Source organism: Periplaneta americana, chromosome 17, assembly GCF_040183065.1.
Source record: "Periplaneta americana isolate PAMFEO1 chromosome 17, P.americana_PAMFEO1_priV1, whole genome shotgun sequence".
Taxonomy (NCBI): domain Eukaryota; kingdom Metazoa; phylum Arthropoda; class Insecta; order Blattodea; family Blattidae; genus Periplaneta; species Periplaneta americana.
The window spans coordinates 119,083,291-119,107,758 of record NC_091133.1 but is presented as its reverse complement, the minus strand read 5'-3'; the positions used below and the strand labels follow the sequence as shown (position 1 = coordinate 119,107,758).

The following is a 24,468-nucleotide window of genomic DNA, read 5'->3' as shown; positions in this document are numbered from 1 at the left end:
CTATTAATTTTTTGTATGTAGAGAGGCCCAGATTTGAAAAAAAATATACCCAATGCAGGATTTTACTAAAACCGATATATCTAAACCATTTTTAAAGGCAGATTCATCCAGTTTTTTGCAATGTACTCGCAAAAGCATGCTCTACAAACTGTCTGTAACAGAATTTTGACATTTGTTCCTACTTTTGTAAAATAAACAATTAAAATTTAATAACACTTTTCTGATTTCCTTTCTTGCAAACAAACGGGCGAAGTTTTAAAATGAAATAAATTAACAAAATTCTGTTACAGAGAAACGTTTCCTAATAGTCTAAAGAATGTGTGTTCTAAATTTCATGTATGCATCTTTAATAGTTCAGAAGTTATATGCATTTTTGTCTGGCAATGTAGCAAAAAAATTAAGTTACCGTAAACCGATAAAAGGGGGCGAGCGATTCAAAAATCCATAGCACAGGAAGTTTAAAAATGGCGTCTCAACATCCGATAAGGGCACAAATAAACACGAAATGTTATCCAATGCATTCCACACATATCAAAGAATATTTTAAAGTTTTTTTTTTAAATTAAATTTACCGGAAACAACAATAAAAGCGGGCGAGTGATTTAAAAATCCATAACGCAGGAAGTTTAAAAATAGCGTCGCAACATCTGATACCCATAAAATATTATGCTATGCATTCCACACATATCACAGAGTATTTTAAAGAACTTTTTTTAATTTACTCATTTTTCACCAAAAAATACCATCATCTCCCCTTAAATTAGACGACAAAAATAAATTTACTTCATAATAATTTATTTCATTGTTTTCTGAATCATCTTAGCCTTGACACTCTTCAATGTCAATGTTATGTGTAACAAAATTTATTGTTTTCTGAAGGCCTTGATTTATTGGTCTCGTTATTTACAATGTCAACGTGATGTGACACTAGATTCATATAAATACCGGCAGGTCTGAGGTGCAACTAAGTTCTCACCTGGAAGAGGGTCAGCAACAGTTATACGTGAGTACAGCATATCCATAAGACATTTTGCAGCCATTTTTTTTAAATATTGGAATATAAAAATGTTAGTTTATTAATATGTTTTATTTACCATAGAACTGTTAAAATTCCATACGCCCTATAGTGAAACGAGCATATTTTAATATTCTGTGGGTAAAAATTGATTAAATAAGCTTGTCAATTCATACACGGACTAGATTACATTTGTTGTCATGGAGAAGCAGAAAACAGTATCAGTGCGATAAGTTTGTGTTATCATTTTTTGCAATAGTAGAACTGTGTTGTTAAAATGATAAAAGAGCAAAATTATAAATAATAAAGTTAGGGGAAATAATACTGTTCTCAAATAATCTTTCTCTTAGGGTCGAATTCATAGTCGTCACTTATAAAATGAGGAAACACTTAAGTAATGAGCATTTCCTTAGCACTTATTTCAGATCGTAGGCTATTGCAGAGACGCTACTCATTCATATGCCCTGAGCATTCCCTTGACATCGAAAGAAATATGGCAACATGGCTAGACGTGAACGCTTTCGTACATTCAATTGTTTTCCAGCGCCTTCAAATTGTTAAATCGGAATTATTGTCATACACAAATACAGAAGTAAATATTATAGAGCTAAAAATTATACAAGATGTCCAGAAAGCATTTTACGGAAAAGAAAGAAGTGAGCTAAGATAACTAGTTATGAAATTTGGAGATATAGTCGGAAAAAAAAAAAAAAAAGATAATTGTTCTCGCCAAAAGAAGAAATTGACATAGAAAAAAAATGCAGTTGAGTTTAATGCTAACTCCGGAAATATTCCTGTAAGTAAATCATTTTAATTGATTTTTCAGTTATTTTTATGTTAAACAAAGTGGAAGTGATATAATTACGCAAATTTTAACAGCTTATTCCTTGGGTAGGATACAAACAAAAATGCAAATAACACTTTGTTGGGACGTGAATACTTTTCGAAAAAAAATGACACTTAAATCTACCTGAAATGCCGCTGTATCATAAAATCGCAAAGCAACCAGTACTTCCAGCATGGCGAAATCGGTAAGCCTCATGGTTGTATTGTGAATTTAAATGAGAGACACCAGAATATTCACAACAGTGTTCTTGTCGAAACGGTATCTCCTCTTAAATTGTTGATCATTATACATCTCTAAAGGGTTTTCCATATCTCTGATATATCTTTTGCTTGCCGAAACTCATTTTCATTTTAATTACAGAACTCGATAAATTAAATTAAATCATAATCATCATCCACTGTATACCGAATCAGCTGATTACAATGCATATGAGGAAACACTTGAGTAAGCTGACAAGCTACCTTATTTGAATAAGTGTTCACTTCAGTGGGACTTGTGAATTGGAAATTATTATAAGCAACTGCTTAAGTGTTTTCTTACGATAAGTGTTGACTATGAATTCGGTCCCCAGTATCTACCCAGGTTCAAATTAGAGAGCTGCAGAATAGGGCTTACAACCGGTTTTCATTTGACCGATCAGTGAGCATACGATCGAATCAACTGATTGCCCCCTGAAGTTTTGCAGGCTAGACAGAACACTGACATTTTCTAAGTACACAAACGGAGTAACATGAAAATTAAACATAACGTCAGCGTCAGCGTTAACTTAAGAATGTAAACGTTACGGTAAAATCAAGAACATTCACGATGGGAACATAAACATAACCGCAGAGATACTTGGTAACCATGGAAACATAACAACGACGTCATTTCCTCGTATTCTGTCGTATACTTCAGCGCTCCACGATTGTGTACTGTTTGCAAATCACGTAAGCATAACCATGAAAGTTTGGAGTTTGCAAACTTTCATGTTAATGTCTAACGCAATGTTAATGTCAGTGTTTATGTGAATCATTGTGAATGATCCTGTTAGGTAACCTGGGCGCAAACTTCTGTGTTTATGTTACGGTTATGTTTAATTTTCGTTATGAATGGGCCTTAACAATTGAAGGAAATTTACATACTATGTGTAATTTAAGAAATGTATTTGCTTAATATAGGCCTATAATTGATTACGTATTCTTCATACCGTATTATATAGATGAACAAATGGACACCGGTAACAACAAAGGAAGTAAGTGTCATGTAGAATATAAAATCTGCAAGAATATAACAAATTGCAATTACTTACTAATTAGAAGAGAAAATATACATTCTATTGTAACATTTATAATTTAAACTCAAAATGCATACTTCTAAAACAGTAGTTGTTAATAGTTTTTAATAAAACCAGATTCATTATTTCATTAATAAATCATTTTTAAGAAGATATGTTTTGCTCTTGACAATACCAACTGTAATAGGCTACCTGAATGAATGAATGAATGAATGAATGAATGAATGAATGAATGAATGAATGAATGAATGAATGAATGAATCAATCAATCAATGAATTAATTAATTATTTAAGTAGTAGTAGTAGTAGTAGTAGTAGTAGTAGTAGTAGTAGTAGTAGTAGTAGGATTTAAAAAGGGCGCGTCAGTTATTATGCCTATTTGCACCCTTATCTAAAATTCTTAATAAAACAAATACAAATAATATAACAATCAGAGTGCTAAAAGAACTGAAAAGCGTTGTCACGGTAAAACGAGGTACACAAATGCAGTATACACAATAAGTACAGAAACGTAAAAGTGAGCAATTCTACGACCCTAGGTGGTATTCAAAACGAACAAATAAAATAATAAAACAAGACCACCAGAGATGAATTATGTATCACATTTCAAAAACAATAACATTTTATAAAATGTTCGGATGTGTAAGGTCCGAAATCTAAACAATATAAAATCAAATATAAAACAAATGTAACCTCGAGATGTAAAGGGTCCGAGGGATAAGTAAAACGGGTCAATAAAAAAACTAAATCACCTTATCCAGTCCTATATTCGATAAAAATCTCAGAACTGCATTTGTACAATTAAAATCATTTCCAAGAGCGTCACGTAGTGTCGGCCGAATTCCACATTGCCGGCGGACACGGTCATATTTTCTGCAAAGCAATAAAAAAGGTTCCACCGTAAGTGGAACACGGCACATATCACACTCCGGCTGAGGCTCGCCACTTAGGAGATAGCCATGTGTCAGATGACAGTGGCCAATCCTCAACCGGGTGAGTAAAATCTCCTCGTGTCGTGACGCTCTTGTGGACGAATCCCAAACTCGAACAGTATTCTTTATATTTCGGAATGAATGAATGAATGATTAACTGTTAACGAATGAATGAATGATTAACTGTTAATGAATGAATGATTAACTGTTAATGAATGAATGATTAACTGTTAATGAATGAATGAATGATTAACTGTTAATGAATGAATGATTAACTGTTAATGAATGAATGAATGAATGATTAACTGTTAATGAATGAATGAATGATTAACTGTTAATGAATGAATGAATGAATGAATTATTAACTGTTAATGAATGAATGAATGATTAACTGTTAATGAATGAATGAATGATTAACTGTTAATGAATGAATGAATGAATGATTAACTGTTAATGAATGAATGAATGATTAACTGTTAATGAATGAATGAATGATTAACTGTTAATGAATGAATGAATGATTAACTGTTAATGAATGAATGAATGAATGAATGAATGAGCTGATGGATGGATCGATGATTGATTGGTTGATTGAATGAATGTAGTGAGAGAAGAATCATCAATGAAATTGTAGGCCTACACGATGATAATCGCGTCCTTGCAAGGGTTCTTGGAACTCCTGCATGGCTCAATGTGGTCTGCCTTTGCCATCTACCTACAAAGAATAAAGAACAACTCGAATGTTGGTTAAACCGAACATGAGACACTCCACGAGACGGAAGAGCTTTGTATACTGACTACAGTGCTAGGCATTCAATAGCAATACAATAATTGAGGGGCTGGATGCAAGTAGGGCATTTTAGAGGATGTGCCCTTTTTGAGTAAAACCCTTTATTGTGTTCTCTAATCTGTTATGCATATGATCACCAAGTTGTGGTTCAATACTGTGATCATAGAGGCCAGGAGTACCCAAAATGTAAAGGCGTGCATAGATAACATTATCATGGATAAATATATAATAGGATGCGAAACTGCGGTCAGCACCATCTGGATTTGGAGGTATGAAATAAGGTGATCAGCGCCCAACGTCGTAGGTGGTGAACATTAGAACTAAGTGTTGGGTACATTACCCAGAGTTCTCTATTTATCCGTTCGAGATATTGCTGTACGGGAGAGTCGAAGAGCCGAGATGGCGGACAGAAACTTGCTAATAAGTGAACATAAAGTGATACGTGTGTATAAGCAGTGTATGTTAAACAGTGATGTTTATGGACGTTGTAAAAATAGTGTTGTTGAATGTATTGTAAAGTAATAGTAATATAATAAATTGAACTATCTAAGTAGTTCTTGCAGACTTTTCCATTGTGCTGTACAATAAATACCCAAAGAATACAATCCCAATTATCTAACCTTTTGCTTTATTTTTGTCTCTGTCTAGTTATATTTTAATCGGGTAGTGAAAACACATCGTCTCTTTTATCTTCCTGTTGGCTCCGGTAAGAATTTTCAGTAGAATATGCTGTGAGGAATAAAACTGTAAATGTTATTTTAAATTGAGTTAGTTTTGAATATCGTTGAGGGTGGGAGGGAATACTTTCTGCACAGTTTAACATTTTCGTCACCAGGTGCGCTGCTAAATGCATGGAGTAATTACTCTTTTCGCTACTTGTTGCGCTGCTAGATGTAATAACGCCCCTCCCACAAACAGATGGCAGCAAGATCAATTTCTACAACAGCGCCTCTAGTATGTGTTACGAGAAACTCAGTAAGTTTCGCATCCTATTATATATTTATCCATGACATTATTACGGTTTGAATTTTCAACGTCAATTTTCTCAAAACTTGCAGTTGAGAGAAGTGCCTTTCTTGCACCCAACCCCTAAATTTATATTTTTCGTAAGAGGTTGTGCACGATTCTAGTTCAAACCATAGTTAATTACTGTACTAGGCTCTGTGACGTCTTAATTTCAGGACGCAATGGATGGATTTCTGTCAACGCTGCTGGTTTGCCTCGTAGCCTCCTTGGCAACGGCTAATCCACAATGTGACCTGGGAAAGCAAACCGTCGATAAACTGGACAGTAAAGTGAGTGCAGAAGCGAGACTATGGTACTTGTAGAATCGTAGATCTTAGGATTAAATACTATTAATAATAATAATAATAATAATAATAATAATAATAATAATAATAATGGCTTTATTTAACCTGGCAGAATTAAGGCCGTAAGGCCTTCTCTTACACTCAACCAGGATTAAAACTTGCTTACATAGTTGAACATAAAACTGGATCAGAATTAAGTAATTACATAGGGGAGAGTCGGGTAGTATCGGACAGTGCGTTTCTTTCATCTACCACCATATGGTAGTACCTGAATGACATGGTTACGTTTCTCTATGCAACATCACAGAAACGTAACCATGTCAATCAGGTACTACCATCGTGTGGTAGATGAAAGAAACTCACTGTCCGATATTACCCGATGTCCGATACTACCCGACTCTCCCCTACTGATACAATTTAGGTACATAATGAGATCAAAAGAGGTAGTTACATAAAAATTTACCTCACAAAATAAAAATAAACATAGTGGAATACTTGTTAGAATCAAATACGAATCACATAAAAACAGAAGCCGATAATTCAATAAAAAATGTACACAGTAGAAATAAAAATAAACACATTAGTATACATATTAGTATTAGATTACAATTAAGTAGGATTCACATAATTAAATCAGAAACCGACAATTGAATAAAATGTACATAAAAATATATTAATAATAAAAAAACAACACAGTGGGATACATATTGGCGTTAAGTGATAAATAAACACGAATTACATGACTACACAATGAAAATAAGAAACAATAAATAAATAAATAAAAATAAATACAGTGGAACACATTCCATTAAATATTTGCAACGCGTTAGGTCTGGCAACTCATCATAAGATATTTTTCTAATTTACAATTAAAGGAAATTAAAGTTCGGCAGCCCTTGACTTCAGGCTGCAGAGAATTCCAGTGACGAGAAGTAGCAACAGTGAAAGATGAAAATAAAGAGATGATGTGTGGAGTGGTATTTCTAGCGTGTTATCATATTGTGACCGAGTATTTAAGTTATGATACTGAGAATGACTGTGGAATCGGACAGATAAGTAAGAGGGAGCAGAGGTGTGCAAAATTCGGTATAAGAGAGAAAGGGAATGTAACTTTCTCCTCTCATTTAACCTGAGCCACAATAATTTATCGAAAGAAGGCGAAATGTGATCGTAGTAGCCGACATTACAAATGAAACGAACACACGCATTATGAACACGTTGCAGTTTCTGGGATAAATCCACCCTGGGATCACTGAATAAAGCGTCACAATAATCGAAATGAGGCATAATAAGGGTCTGTACAAGCGTTTGCTTTAATTTAGCTGGATAGTGGTACAATCTTTTTAATGAGTGAAGAGTGGAAAATACAGGGACATCATTTTATTTTTACTTCAATTTTTATTGTACCTTAGTTTTTGAATGTACTTCACTCCCACCTCTTCTACTAATGAAGTTCAACCGTCCTCCACACAGATCCAAGACCGCACATACAGTCATAGTAGCATTACGGTCATAGTAAACAGTACGTTCCAAAAATATGTTCGCGTTTTCCAGTGACGAAAGAGCTTTTAATATTGCATCATTTTCCATTTGCCTACGTCGCATCCCGGTTTCCCCCACCTGCTTCTATTCGCCTCTCTGTAAATGCTAGTGGCTGGACTGTCTTAGCTCTTTTCTGAGAACATTAATTTCTGTTAGGAATTGGACGTCTACGTAATAATATACTCATACAATTGTTTAAAATAACTTAAATAAAAGGGCCTCGTTAAGTAATTAACTGTCACGTGATTGCCTCCTTTTCTACGACCCTACGACATAACCACTTGGACGGACAGTACATAGCATGTCTCAGTAATTTATGTTTTCGGATTGGGCAGAAGTGAAGTTTGAATTTACAGTACGTAAGATCTCTTTTATAGAGTAGGTACAGAATTATTTCAACATGAGTTACTAATACGAAGTACAAATCTGGTAATTGGAATTACGTACAATAGTCTATAGTGCGATAATATGCACATTAGAACTGAAGCCTGTATCGAAATGAACGGCCATCATTTTCAAAAATGTGTTTAAATATCCATATTATGATTATTTTTCAATTTAACTTCATTCTCTATATTGTACGCTAATGTGCTGTAGACAGTATAATATACACTGCATAATGAATACGTCCACATGTACAGCTCAGTTCGTGTGTAAAAACACTTATTGTATTTTGTTTGAAAAAAAAAACCTAATGAAAATTATCAAACTCAAAATTACGATATTTCCTAGTTTACGTAAATGGATGAACTACTTTTCTTCCCTCCTATACCTAGCAAAGTGATTTGTTTGTATATTACGCTAGTATCATCGAACTCCAGTCGTGGAAGGGGGTAGCAAACGGTGTTTCCGGTTCTTAATCATTGATCCAAAGGTATAGCCAGGTTAATATTAGAAATGTTAGTAAAAATAAAATGATGTCCCTGTACTTTCTTGCACGTGTGTTTGATATGCGTATCCCAGGTAAGGTTAGATTCAAAATGAACTCCCAGGTTTTTACAGTTGAACTGAATGGAATGATTCCTTTATTCAGAGTCACAGGAGAAAGGTTCAGCTTATTAATATCGGGGATTAATCTTTTATTCGAAAATAAGATAGCCTGTGATTTATCTGTATTTAAGTTAAGTTATGTTAAGGCATGTGTTCGATGTGGATCATGTAAGACAGCTCCCCATTATGGAGTTTCTGCTGAGACTAACGCTATCGGGAGTAATTTCATTCAGTGTTCTGCTCAAGGGCAGGTCTTTCACTGCAAATCTAGCTTTCTCCAATCTTTCCTATTTGCTCTTCCAGTTAAATCCAGACACAATAATCCCTTTTGCTTCCTGTGTTAAAAACCTTGGAGTTTACTTCAATACGCATTTGAACTGGAATAACCAAGTAACTCATATTATCAAAAAAGTGCTTTCCATACTTAATTTCTTAAAGAGCAGTCGAAAATTTCTCCCGCTATCACTAAAAAAATACTAGTGGAAACACTAGTAATGTCCCACTTTGATTATTGTGATTTTCTACCGAATGACCTCAATGTCAACCAGTCGCAAAGATTACAACGTGATCATAATTCTTGTGTTCGCTTCGTCTGCGATGTCTGTCGCGCTGACCACATTACCCCATCCTTCCAAACTCTAAACTGGCTACGGCTTAACGAACGTAGAAATTTTCATTATCTTGTTCTCTTTTTCCAAGTCCTTCACACTTCTACACCTACCTACCTTGCCTCCCGTTTCAGTTACCTGTTATCATATCATAATCTCTTCACACGCACGCAAAATAGCCGCATACTAGCCATACCAACACATAAGACATCATCGTATTCATCATCATACACAAACTCGCTCTCGCGGAATACCCTACCCAGTGACATCAGTGACTGTCGGAATTTAGCAGTGTTCAAAAACAAACTTATTAAGCATTTTGTTACTGCGTAGAGTAGATTTAATTTTTACTTAATTAAAAAATTTCTTTCTTCTTAACTTCTACAATAAACTGTCTAGTCTTTATTAATCAGTTAATCTTTTAGTACTTTGATTTTTATTGTATTTGTAAATTTAATATTAATTGCAATTATAATTGTAATTGTATTCTTAATATTGTAGTTGTAATCCCATCGTAGAGGGGAAGAGAAGGCCTGATGGCCTTATTTCTACTTACTTACTTACTTACTGGCTTTTAAGGAACCCGGAGGTTCATTGCCGACCTCACATAAGCCCGCCATTGGTCCCTATCCTGAGCAAGATTAATCCATTCTCTATCATCATATCCCACCTCCCTCAAATCCATTTTAATATTATCTTCCCATCCACGTCTCGGCCTCCCTAAAGGTCTTTTTCCCTCCGGCCTCCCAACTACCACTCCATATGCATTTCTGGATTCGCCCATACGTGCTACATGCCCTGCCCATCTCAAACGTATGGATTTAATGTTCCTAATTATGTCAGGTGAAGAATACAATGCTTGCAGTTCTGTGTTGTGTAACTTTCTCCATTCTCCTGTAACTTCATCCCTCTTAGCCCCAAATATTTTCCTAAGCACCTTATTCTCAAACACCCTTAATCTCTGTTCCTCTCTCAAAGTGAGAGTCCAAGTTTCATAAATTCTAACTTTCAGATTTTTCGACAGCAGACTGGATGATAAAAGTTTCTCAACCGAATAATAAGCATTTCCCATATTTATCCTGTGTTTAATTTCCTCCCGAGTATCATTTATATTTGTTACTGTTGCTCCCAGATATTTGAACTTCTCCACCTCTTCAAAAGATAAATTTCCAATTTTTATATTTCCATTTCGTACAATATTTTGGTCACGAGACATAATCATATACTTTGTCTTTTCGGGATTTACTTCCAAACCTATCTCTTTACTTGCTTCCAGTAAAATTCCTGTGTTTTCCCTAATCGTTTGTGGATTTTCTCCTAACATATTCACGTCATCCGCATAGACAAGCAGCTGATGTAACCCGTTCAATTCCAAACCCTCTGTGTTATCCTGGACTTTCCTAATGGCATACTCTAGAGCAAAGTTAAAAAGTAAAGGTGATAGTGCATCTCCTTGCTTTAGCCCACAGTGAATTGGAAACGCATCTGACAGAAACTGCTGGTACAATAATGTGGCATTTAATTATTATGCGCCATTTGCACTAATAATAAAGACTTTTTCTGTACGATCGTGTTTTTGCTGTATTTACCATTATTGGTGTCAGGCCTTGAAAGTTAGAATTCCCACACAGAAACTTGTTGCTAGGAAACCTTTCTTCATAACATAAAACTGTATTGAAATAGACTCATTACAGTGCAGTTATTGTTACTTAGTTACCATTACAGTGCAGTTTTGCGAAGAATTTGGAATAATATTGCTCTAAATTTTCAATAAAAATATACTGTATTTTCAATTTTAAAAATATGATCGTGCAAAATATGTTGTACAATACACGTTTGTGATTGATTGAATTGAATTGAATGAGGAGAATTGGGAGGAAAAAATTTAAAAGGTACGCAAACGCGTCCTTGCAAGTGTTTCGGGGCTGTAAGAACTAAATATGGGAGCTCCAAGCTTCTTGGCCACTTGTCTCACTCCGGGTACACGTTTGTGAAGTGCATTACAAAATCTCGGAAATTGAAATAGTCTCAAACTTTTTATCGATTTTGTGAATGGCACTTCCCCACTCTGTAACGTAATATACTATTACTAGTGGCTTGTGCAGCAAATGCTGCAGACTTAGTTCATTAGACGTTCAAACAAACATTTTTCAGATTTATTTTCAATGAAGAATACCAGACATTCTGAAAGTTATTTTCTTCCATAATAATGAAAGATACTCTCTCTCGAGCCAGTACTGAAGAGAACCACGCATATAAATATCTACACCACACCGCCATTAAATATATGAAAAAGACCCAACCCCACTTGATTAATAACTATAAAAATATTTTTTAATAATATTATTATCTTACGTAAGTTTTATAGTTTTCAGTAACATAAACTATATATACTATATAGCAACCGCTCAGTAAAATATAGAAATCAAAATCTAATTTAAGTTATTCTCTACATCTACTTATATAACCCCAAAACGTTTCACTTTCATATCATCAATATAGCATTAATATGTATAATTAATGAAAAATAGTCACATCATGGCATTAACTACAATAATATTTCATTTCTAATGGTAATAATGTCATCAAACCACCTCAAGTTTTGTAGTTTTTAATACCCAATACACAGCTGTACCCAGAAAATTACACACCACAGAATCGAACCTGTAAATTATTTTTAGTAAGTTAAGTTTCTAATAACCAATTTAATTTGAGCTCTAAATATATCAGCATTCTTGCACATCATGGCCTTCATGTAATATTGTTTACTGTAGTGTGTGTTTTGTCTTATTCTGAAATGCAACACGGCCGACTTGATGTTCCCTTCGAAGGAGAAGCGAAGCGAGCATCAAGTGGACCGTGAATGCAATTAGCTAGTTCTGAAAACTGACGACAGATGGATTTTGGAAAATAGGAAAATTATGTTTAAAAATTGACATTTCACTGAAAACTACTATTTTTCCGAAAAACTTTGAGCTCCAAGCTTCAATATGAGGGGTCGTTTATTGAAATATGTTCTGCCGTTTTCCCGTAATTTCCATTACCAGTTCAAATTATATATATAGATAATGTTCGAGTACAAAAAAAAAATATATATCCTTTGACTTACACCTTTCTCTTATATACATTTAATTACCTTGCATATTGCTTCTTGTTTCATTGCCTATAAGATTGACTCGTCTTGAGTAAATTCCTACTGTTTGGAAATAATAACTGATATACCATCTACACTATCACTTTGTCTACTTCAGATAACACTAAAGCTGTTAGTGCTCAAATTGGCATAAACGCCTGTATAACAACCTCCGTCATGTTCACAGATGTTCAGCGGTACCTGGAAGGCAAAGTACGTGATGCCCGTAAGTTTCTCCCAAGGAAAGGGTCGGTGCTGGGCGGTGCATTTCACTCCGTCTGGAGACGGAAATTTCCAAGCTACAGTTTCTATAAAATCACCAAAGTGAGTTTCCACAATCTACTCAATACATTGAAAATATTCCTTTTACTTCGTTTCAAAAATCTGTTTTGGAATTAGTTCAGTCGCTGAAATGTTTGAAAATAGAAAAAAATATATCAACCAGTTTTTATTAATATCAATCATGCCTTTGAAAGTCAAACATGATGTTGCCATTACATCCGTTCGATTTCTTTCATAAAACATTTCCATTTGATATTTTATTACATATGTTTGTTTCCTTCCACATTACTTCTCAATTGTCCCATAAAAAAAAAAAACATTCAGCTGAGACATCGAAACTTGGCCCCTTCTCCTCTTTTTTAAATGTAACATCTTAATTAACATTAAATGGAGTAAATTTAAGTTCATTTTTCTCCAAAAGGTTTTAATCATTCCTTTTCTTCATATGGAACAAATGAACGTAACTACTAGTTTAAAAAATGTTAAATCAATTACATACAATGTTTTGTAACAGCGGAACAATAAAGATTTTCTGATTCAAGTTTTAACATGATATCTCGATTATGATAATGATGATGATGATGACAGTAATAATAATAATGATAATAATAGTAATAGTAATAACAATAACAGTAATGGTAATGTTAAAAATAATGATAATAATGATGATGATAATGATAATATTGATAATAATAATTATACAAGTAATACTGGGTGTTCATTTCAAAGTGTGTCATGACGTCACTGTTGATGAGTCAGCGATTTGAAGCGAGTTTCAGCTTTTGTGTCAGAGAAGTTGCCTATTAATCAAGGCGTTCAATCTGAACTTGAGAACGTGTACGGTATAACTTGAACGTCGTAGCAACAGATGGCGGTCTGTACGGTCTGTGTGCTACCATAACCTCTTTCGAACTGTGTTTTGCGCGGCCAAGTCGTACGCAGGGTATTTGTTATCATCGGTTGCGTACGGCAGCATTCCACAACACAAATCAAATGCTCCGTGTCCATGTTGACCGTCGAAGTTAATGTCAACAAATACGTAAGTAATCGTCTTAACCCTCTCCCCATATCCCGACATGTCGCGACAGTAAGAAAAAACTCACCTCAGTACATGTTTCGAAACAGTTCACATTCCTGCCACCACCGGCATTACCGTACGTATCGGTAAGTACTATTCTGAATGAACGCCATACTTGCTAGGCAACTTCTCTGGCACATAAGCAGTACACCTCTGCGGAAGTGTAGGAAGATTGAATTCTCTAGGCTCATCGGCTAGCCACATGACGGCATACAGCGAGCCATGACACACTTTGAACTGAACACCCAGTAGTATTAATAATAATAATAATGTTAATAATAATAATGATATTAATGATAATAATAATGATAACAGTAATAGTAATAACAATAACAGTAATATTAACAATAATAATTATTATAATATAATAATAATGACAATGATAACAGTAATAATAATGTTAATAATAATAATAATAATAATAATAATAATAATAGTAGTAGTAGTAGTAGTAAAACAATTTATGATTCTGAGCATAGGGGCAAGGCATTTCCTGCCCCTCTTTTATTTTTATCCAAGACTTACTTATAAATTTGTACTTTAATAACTGAAATCAACTTACTAAAGTAACACTTTAACATTAAGGATGGATAAAGTATCACTTTAACATTAAGGATGGATAAAGTATCACTTTAACATTAAGGATGGATAAAGTATCACTTTAACATTAAGGATGGATAAAGTATCACTTTAACATTAAGGATGGATAAATTATCACTTTAACATTAAGGATGGATAAATTATCACTTTAGCATTAAGGATGGATAAATTATCACTTTAACATTAAGGATGGATAAATTATCACTTTAACCACTGTATGAATAAAGTACAAACACTACATGGAGATTCAGATTTAATTGGTAACAAATCTGATATAAATACACTTGCCTTTCTTCAAAACTTTGTCTGATATAAATACCTTCTCTTCTTGTTTCATACTAAACACTTTTTCTAAATATTATTAATGAATCAATTACCGTATCATACAAACTACAACAACAATGAAAATAATTGCCTATAAACGATTAGCCTACATCGATTCTCTTATATTACGTATTACGATGATGACATACATATCCAGATGGCCGTGCTCTAAATATATTCCAGGAATGAATTACTGATTATTATATTCTAATTAAAAAACTAAGAAGTCTCTTTAACTTTATAAGTAAATGTTGGATAAAATATTGTATAGTACAAGAAAATCAAGATATAGTAGCCTACTGTATTTATACACTCATGGAAATTAACACGACCGACTGACATCTGGCGTGTGAAATCTTCCGCTCGTGGATAAAATACGTAACGAGTTTCGTTATGCTTTCTTCTTTTCCACTATTCTGAGTTATTTCGCTAGAAAGTTTACCAAATCTCTCGATTGACTAATAATAGGCCTAGTTATTTATGATACAAGTTCGTGAAGGTTCCCTTTTTGGCATGAATGTAAAGTTCGTGAAACCAGGGGAAGCTGAGTTCCACAAACACACGAATGCCAAAAAGATAACTTTACGAATGTGTGTAACATAATGTTTTTTTCTAGGACAACACAAATTAACATTAAATAAATATTCAAAGTTGAACAGGTTATAAGATCACGCTGTCGTGGCCGTCTAAACTCAAAACCATAAAAAAATAAGTATCCACGGAATGACATCCTATTTTATTTATGATCACGTTCTCATGGCCGTCTAAACCGGCCATAATCAACAAAGCGGTCAGGAAAAGTCGGATGCTACATCTTGCTGCAATGAGTACAACACGTAACTTCAGAATAATACGGGCAAAAATGTAAATATGAATGTTATTTTTGTGTTACGTGTAATATTTACGTCAAGGAAGATCGAGGTAATGCATTCATTTCTTACTGCATGAAGTTTGTACAAAGAATATTGCATTTTCTTTGGCAGTGCGTAAAATGATTACTAGTGTTTTAAAGGCTCAGTTTACGCACTCATAACAGGGGAAAAAAATGCAATTTAATGCACTATCGCAGAAAAAATAATGTTCATTTATTTGGTTTCAGGAGTGGTAAGACAATCAGCTTGATGGGTTCAATGAAAATCGTTGAAGATCGCATTCTGAAAGCAACGTTCAACGAAAACCCTGCTGGTAAGTCAACAAAACGTTCTCCATTTGCTATAGGAGCAGTCATGTTATAAATATACAGGGTGTCTCACCTAACTCTGCGACCTCAAATAGTTTCGAAATGAAACAAAATGTGAGAAATCTACTTGGGCAGCCATGTACACACGTCAGGGGCTCACACAATGGGAGGGTATGCACAATCCATCGTCAATCATCATCAACTGGCACTACAACCCTGGGTGGGTTTTGACCGCTCGTACAACAGTCCTCCATTCTGTCCTAACTTCAGTCTTCTTTCTCCAACCCCTCACTCCCATTATTTCCAGGTCCCTGATGACCCCATCCAGTCATCTCTTCTTAGGTCTCCCTTCCCTACTTCTGTTGTGGACTTTCCCTTGTAGTATTCTCTTGGGAATTCTGTTTTCGTCCATTCTCTGTATGTGTCCCAGCCATCTCAACCTCTGGGATTTTATAAATTTGACAATATCTTGTCCCCCAAACAGCTGATTGATTTCTTCATTATAACGTATCCGCCATTCGTTGTTTTCATATACTGGTCCGTATATTCTTCTTAGAATTTTTCTCTCGAAACACCGTAGGAGATCTTCTTCTACTTTAGTTAGTGTCCATGCCTCAGATCCATATGTTATTACCGGTCGAACTAAAGTGTGATATATGTTTAATTCGGTTGTTCTCGTAATTAGCAGACTACTAAGCAATTTAACATTCGCAAAGTATGCTCTGTTGCCTGCCAGTATTCCGTCCTTAACAGTTGCGCTCATATCGCAGTTGTAATCGATTATGGCGCCCAAGTATTTAAATTGTTTAACTGCTTCGAACGTCATATCTCCTGCTGATGGGTATGCACAATCCAAAAAATTAAAACAATATCATTTTCAACTCAAAGTTACCATTTTTTAAAATGGAACATGTATGTCTTTTTTTTTCTAGCGAACTGAAAACTAGGGACGGAAGTGGTTTTACTTTCCTAAACAAAATACTAGTGGCCTGTAGCTCAAAGAAACTTCTCGTTTGTAAATTACATTCAGCACGGAAAACGCACTCACAAATAAATAGTAACGTTATTTTCTGATGAAACTATGTTACTTCAGCAGATGTTCAAAGTGACCACCGTTTGCATCAATGCACTTGTGGAGACGGTGAACAAGAGAGAGTCGCACAAATCGTAATGTTTTTACAGATATACGCCCCAATAATACGCTGTTGCATATTCTCTAGTGTCGTACGGACTTCCTGATACGTTATATCTTTCACTGCGCCCCAGAGAAAAATGTCCAATGGCGTCAAGTCGGGGGACCGAGCTGGCCATCTCAAAGGACCACCCCGTCCTATCCACCGATTTGAAAACTTTGCATTCACTACTTCTCTGCAAACATGTGCGAAGTGTGCGGGACACCCATCATGCTGAAACCACACTGATAGACGGGTTTCCAGTCCCACGTCCTCTGTGAGAAGGTGTACAGGGATGCGATGCTTACTATTAATTCTGAGCGCGAGCTTTTTAAGCTCTGTCCATAAGCGCGGAGCTTTTCTGCCTGAGGCACAAGGGTGTACAGCACATACAACGTTGCAGACCAGGGCAGATCGCAAGCGAGATTACAATACAGATTTTAATAAGTAGAAGGTTCAGTTTTTATGTAATGAACATGGCGATGAAGTGCAGTGTTTAACAAGTAATATATATATATATATATATATATATATATACTATATTATTTGTAAAAAAATGTCAAACGTCAGTACGAAACACAACACAACACAGATACAGACATTATTCTGGAGGAGAGAGAAATTGATTTCAGACAAGAAATAATGCTGAAAAATTAAGAAAATCCACGTTTTTTTTGGTTTTTATAATCGTAATTATATTTGAGACTTTTTAAAATGATTGAACCATATAATCATCTATGGCCACAAATGCGGTGCGTGAGTTGAGAGGATTTTTTTTTTGTTTTTTTTTTTTTATGCTGTTTTCTCGACTTTAAAATTTTAAGCAGTTAAGTTAGACCGACATATCTACTAGACAAAATAAAAGAACAAAGTGGTAACAACAAAACAGGATTCCAAATATAAATAGGGAGAGTAATATTCATAATACAGTTAATGAGGTCCCGGGGTCGATTCTCGGTTAGAACACAATTTTTTCTTAAAGGGGAATGTTCCTGTGTTCGTCCAAGGTCTGCAAATTAGGTTAGGTTTAGGTTTAAGACCTCTCCTGGCACTTCATAATCATCCTATCATAATATCATCAGGGCATCGTAACTCCGACTTCCAGGCGCCCAACCTCAGAAGTGGGTACAAATAAGCCATTGCCAGGAGAGAAGACCAGAAATGTCAAATGACAACCTGGAGTCAGTGGATAGAAGAATTTCAGAACATAAACATAAATGCCTTACAGTACATACCTACGGTAGTATTTCCTGTTTGATACTGACAGATGTACAGCAGACCAGATCAGGAGGCACTAATACACTGAGAAGGGAAGCGCGCTGTACTGATATTCTTTTGTTTAATGCATGCTTTTGGTACAGAGACATTGCAAGCAACCCTTGCTGTGTGTACAGCATACTCTCTTTGCATAACGTCACAAACAGTGTCTCCATTGCCATCCTTTAAAAGTTTATTTATTTCAGATGGCATTAGATTTAGAAGAGTAGAGAAACCACTAAGTGTACAATTAGTTCTAAGATATCTAACCCTACTAATTGATAGTGTTCGATAATTTGTTGGTGTAAGTGTGGATTCTTTAGTTATTACTTCTATGAATAGATAGCGAAGGTAATAGTCACTGTTGCCAATCGTAGATAAATATACCCGTGTTATAAAATTCATATTTTCATTCCACTCTACTGATTGTAAAACAACACTGAGTTTGGGTGGAAACAGCTGATATTGTTTAATAGAAGAATAATTTATGCTTAATCTACATAATCATTTTTCCTGACACTTTTTAACGGTTCCGAATAATGGTGCCACCTATTGAGAACTAGCGGAACTGTTTCAAAATTTGTCAATTTTTTATATCTTTGGTTCTGACTTATCCCGTGGTTGGAAAGTTCGCTTACACGATCATAAAATCGTAGGCCAGATAACTTTGAACGTCAGTGTACCTCTAGTTTTCAGTTCTCTAGAAAAAATATACATGTTCCATTTAAAAAAAAAGGTAACTTTGAGTTGAAAGTGATATATATATTTTTTGTATTGTGCATACCCTCCCATTGTGTGAGCCTCTGACATGGGCACATGCCTGCGCAAGTAGATTTTACACATCTTGTTTCATTTCCGAAATATATTAGGTCGTAGAGTATGAGAACTCGTTTCAGTGTTTAAAAAAATATCTGCATATAATGTGTCTATCAAAATGTTCAGTATTGAATGCTCAATGTAGTTTTACTAATTAAATTCACAAGGAAACTCTGCAAGCTGTAAAATTTACGAAAATGATGAGAACTACTTCATTTTTTGCTAATGAATATTTTGTTTTCGCAACCATAAGCTGGGCACTTGTAGAATTTCGGAGGCCGTCAAAGTTGCATTTGCTATATAGTGCATTTAAACACGGACAAATGAAAGTGGGTCTACAATATAGTAAAACAGTACCTTTGTTCCAGAATGCTTCAGAATCGATTCTGAACTGACTGCTCATGCGCAGTAGCTCAATGTGCGTTCCAACATGACTTTAATTGGTTCAGAACCGGTTCTGAACTCCGAGCTTCCTGTTCAAACGTATTGGAGTCACGTGATTATCATGGTCTAGTCATGGCCATCTTGACAATCGCCTAATATAAATACATGTTCAAAGTTCTAAAAAACAAAGGAATTACTATATTAAACTCATGTTAAACATACATTTTTAGGCACAGATGCATTATAGGGGCCAATCTCCTTTTGGTATCTCAAATCGGCCAAAATTTTGATCTCCATTACTGGTGATCGCCGTTGCACTACTTATTTGCATCAACGCTTAAGTATTGCTATTCAACGCGGAAATGCAATGAGCGTTTTGGGTACTCTTCCAGAGTCCAGCCCTTTGGACGAACTTTTTCTCCTGTAAAATTTTTTATCTCTATGTAAATGTTTATATTTAGTTTTTATATATGTGTAATTGTAACGGTGAAAATATTGTTAATCAAATAATTTTTTTTTCATAAGTGTATATTATTTTTGGGAGTGTTTTAGTAAGTAATTTTATGAGGCTGTTATTGATATGCTGATAAATTATTTTTACGAGTAATAAAATTTGCCATACAAGTATCTCCTTATTGGTTGAATGGTATGAATGCTACTATCGATATGTATTGTTGTTATAATCGACATAAAATATCGGCACAGATGCATTGTAGGGGCCAATCTCCTTATTGGTTGAATGGTATGAATGCTACTATCGATATGTATTGTTGTTATAATCGACGTAAAATATGTTGCCAACTTCTAGATTAACAGTCAGTTTTATATTGTTGACTTGTAGCCTACTTCAAAATGGAAATAACGGCAGTAATAGTCAAATATATTTTCCCTGGACCAAAAATATAATACAAAGTGACTAAAATCACATCAGTAGTAACAAACTGTTTAAATTTTATTTAATTTTTTAATTTGGTAGCATTTAATGCTTATCGAATATCGAATGCTACAAACGCTAATCGAAACATTACTTCCGTTCATCTTTTCTGCGTGTAATGTGTGATGGGTGTCCCCTGTAATTCATCTGTTCCCATTTTTATATAAACTTGTTCAATGTTGGCCATGTTATGTCCAAGAATGTGACGTCGCGCCATAGCCTGTCTTTCTCGTTAGCCACATGACGTCATGGTACAGCCAGTCTTATCTGATAAGACGCCTCGTACAATACTGGACGTGGACATGTATTCGCATTAATATGCAGTGATTACGTCATCACTCTCTGTTAGCGGCAAATTCAAACATAGCGAGTTCACGATTTGGTCAAGCGTCGTTTCAAGACATTGATGAGCTGGTAAATGTATCAAAATACAAATTCTGTTAATGTAACATTTCAGCTTATCTTATTTTTTAGGTTAGGTATTGTTGTTTCGTATTTCCGCTCTGAGTAGTTGGCAATAGTATTTAGTATGCCGTGATAGATAGCAGTTTGTTTTTGAACTTCATTACAAGGAAAAAAAAATTACTAGGAAACATAATACTGTCTTATTGCTCTGTTTTATAATAATTATCATTTATGTAAGTAATTCGGTTTTCAAAGCTATTTAATTTTATTCCTGGAATAATCTTATTAAATTTCACACGTGGTTTCATCTTATTAGCATAATATCAATAAGATGAAATAGCATTCGTGCAGTTACTACATATAATCCACTCTATAGAACAACTTCACTGTTAATGATGCTTCGTTTCTTATCTGGAATGGCTAACCTGTCTGTTTACAGCAACCGAGTTGGCCGGGTTGTCGGGCAATTACTCTGTCGTAGGTTTTGATGAAGGGAAAGGATATCTGGTAATTGGTGGATGCCCGCCAATGAATAATAACAAACGTAAGTACCATATAACTTACAGACAGATAAATAATATTGTGATCGGAGGTAACTCTTGCGCAAATCATCGTCATGATGATGATGATGATGATTATCATTATTATTATTATTATTATTATTATCATCATCATTATCATTATTATTATTATTATTATTATTATTATTATTATTATTATTATTATTATTATTATTATTATGACTCGGTTAAGAGAGAAGTTTTATATGATATTCTTATTGAATTTGGTATTCCCAAGAAACTAGTTCGATTAATTAAAATGGGTCTCAGTGAAACGTACAGCAGAGTTCGTATAGGTCAGTTTCTGTCAGATGCGTTTCCAATTCACTGCGGACTAAAGCAAGGAGATGCACTATCACCTCTACTTTTTAACTTTGCTCTAGAATATGCCATTAGGAAAGTCCAGGATAACAGAGAGGGTTTGGAATTGAACGGGTTACATCAGCTGCTTGTCTATGCGGATGACATGAATATGTTAGGAGAAAATCCACAAACGATTAGGTAAAACACGGCAATTTTACTTGAAACAAGTAAAGAAATAGGTTTGGAAGTAAATCCCGAAAAGAGAAAGTATATGATTACGTCTCGTGACGAGAATATTGTACGAAATGGAAATATAAAAATTGGAGATTTATCTTTTGAAGAGGTGGAAAAATTCAAATATCTGGGAGCAACAGTAACAAATATAAAAGATACTCGGAAGGAAATTAAACACAGAGTAAATATGGGAAATGCGTGTTACTGTTCGGTTGAGAAGCTTTTATCATCCAGTCTGCTGTCAAAAAATCTGAAAGTTAGAATTTATAAAACAGTTATATTACCGGTTGTTCTTTATGGTTGTGAAGCTTGGACTCTCACTTTGGGAGAGGAACATAGGTTAAGGGTGTTTGAGAATAAGGTGCTTAGGAAAATATTTGGGGCTAAAAGGGATGAAGTTACAGGAGAATGGAGAAAGTTACACAACACAGAACTGCACGCATTGTATTCTTCACCTGACATAATTAGGAACATTAAATCCATACGTTTGAGATGGGCAGGACGTGGTAGCACGTATGGGCGAATCCAGAAATGCATATAGAGTGTTAGTTGGGAGACCAGAGGGAAAAAGACCTTTGGGGAGGCCGAGACGTAGATGGGAGGATAATATTAAAATGGATTTGAGGGAGGTGGGATATGATGATAGAGACTGGATTAATCTTGCTCAGGATAGGGACCGATGGCGGGCTTATGTGAGGGCAGCAATGAACCTCCGGGTTCTTTAAAAGCCAGTAAGTAAGTAAGTATTATTATTATTATTATTATTATTATTATTATTATTATTATTATTATTATTGGCCACCGGCATAGCTCGTCGGCTAAGGCGCTTGCTTTCCGATCCGCAGTTGCGCCCGGGTTCAATTACCGCTTGGGCTGATTATGTGGTTGGGTTTTTTCCGAGGTTTTCACCAACCGAAAGGCAAAATGTCAGGTAATCTATGCCGAATTCCATTTCGAAATCACCAATCCCATCGACGCTAAATGACCTAATAGCTGATAGAGCGTCATCGAATAACCAAGAAATATTATTATTATTATTATTATTATTATTATTATTATTATTATTATTATTAACAACTTCATTTCGCAATGACTGTTGCAAATACAATGTCATTTTTAAGGTTATGTGCTAATTAAGATTGTGTATGAGTGTGTGGCATTACTTGATGAAAAAATTCACAAAATTTTTACGAAATTACTGTCACATTTTAAAGCATAAATACGACATATTATTCATTCTTCACGAAATATTTGAAAACATTTCACCATCATTCCATAAATACTACAACATTACTCTTCACTGTGCGAGATCTTCAGCCAGTCCTCCAGAAAATAATAAAACATGGCTAGAGAAAAGAACAAGCTGCACACATTGTGTTTAATAGAAGCGACAAGTATTTTAAATTCTACATTATTTTCACAGCCGCGGTATGGGTCTCGTACAGGCAGTATCCCCCATCAGAAGACAGTCTGAAAGCTTCTGAAGCCGCTATCAAGGAGACGGGTCTCAAACTGGAGGACTTCGACGAGAACTGCGAGTAAATGAATGGTCTACCACTGCCTGCGGAATTCACTCTCGACGATTGTCCTCAAACGTTTCTGTCTATCTTGCCTTACTCTGCACATTCTACATTTCGCATCTATTAGGAAGAAGTAACCTGGAAATTTTCAGAAGAAAAACAAGAGTGGAGAACAACGGGTAATGGGTCATTGGTGTTCACATACGACTTTCAGTGCATCATGATATATTACAATATTCATTTTATGTTTCATTACTGCTGAATTTTAATTCTAAGGATATTTCCTAACTTGTTTTCTGCTTTATTTACATAAAACAAAATAAACAGCATTATGTAACTATTGAAATATTTGTTTATAATATTTATTTATTTCTAGAAATTACAATCCAGCCACATCTTTCTGTGCCTAGCTTTCATCTCCACTCGACCCTATCTGACCATTTCATTTCTCACTTTCTCATTTGTATTCTGACCTCTTGCAACCTTAGTATCAATGCCTGCTTCCATTTTTTTTCAAGGTGGATACCATTCCATCATCTTTCTGGATATGCCTAACCTTTTCTTTTGCATTCTTCTCTCTTGTCCATACCAATTCAAATGCTTATACGTCACAAAATTCAGGAGAGAAATTCTTAACGTCCAATTTCTCTTTTATAACTTTACTCTTTTTTTAGTTCGTCGAGTTAGCTCTGTGGTAGTGCGTCTGCCTCCAGACTACCCGGCCCAAGTTCGATTCCCAGCGACATCAGAAATTTTCATGTAAAATTTCTATCTTGAGACTAGGAGAGATAGCGGTGCACAACTTCTCATCATTAAATTGGGCACCAATATGCCTCGATTAAATCCCAAACTTCTCCGCAGTGCATATTAAGACAAGACATGTGTCACTGTTGATAGTGATTCGTTCGTCGAAGGGGGATGTTAAGCCCGGCGACCTTCTTGGTGGTATTCGACAGGAGTAGGGTATGTGCTGGCA

The 24,468-nt window shown here is 35.0% G+C and overlaps 1 protein-coding gene across 1 annotated transcript; it reads left to right on the top strand.

The window, feature by feature from the left end:
- Positions 1-982: 982 nt before the first annotated feature.
- On the top strand, positions 983-23,838 carry LOC138692594 (uncharacterized). The gene is made up of 6 exons (XM_069815595.1): positions 983-1,003; positions 6,042-6,155; positions 12,631-12,767; positions 15,827-15,912; positions 21,315-21,419; positions 23,396-23,838. The coding sequence occupies exons 2-6, from the start codon at positions 6,048-6,050 to the stop codon at positions 23,512-23,514; spliced, it is 555 nt and encodes a 184-aa protein (XP_069671696.1). The 5' UTR covers positions 983-1,003; positions 6,042-6,047; the 3' UTR covers positions 23,515-23,838.
- Positions 23,839-24,468: the final 630 nt, after the last annotated feature.

Coding starts and splice junctions, on each gene's coding strand:
- LOC138692594 (XM_069815595.1), top strand. CDS start 6,048: ATGGATGGATTTCTGTCAACGCTGCTGGTTTGCCTCGTAGCCTCCTTG. Junction 12,768..15,826: donor GTTTCTATAAAATCACCAAA/GTGAGTTTCCAC, acceptor ATTTGGTTTCAG/GAGTGGTAAGACAATCAGCT. Junction 21,420..23,395: donor GCCAATGAATAATAACAAAC/GTAAGTACCATA, acceptor TTATTTTCACAG/CCGCGGTATGGGTCTCGTAC.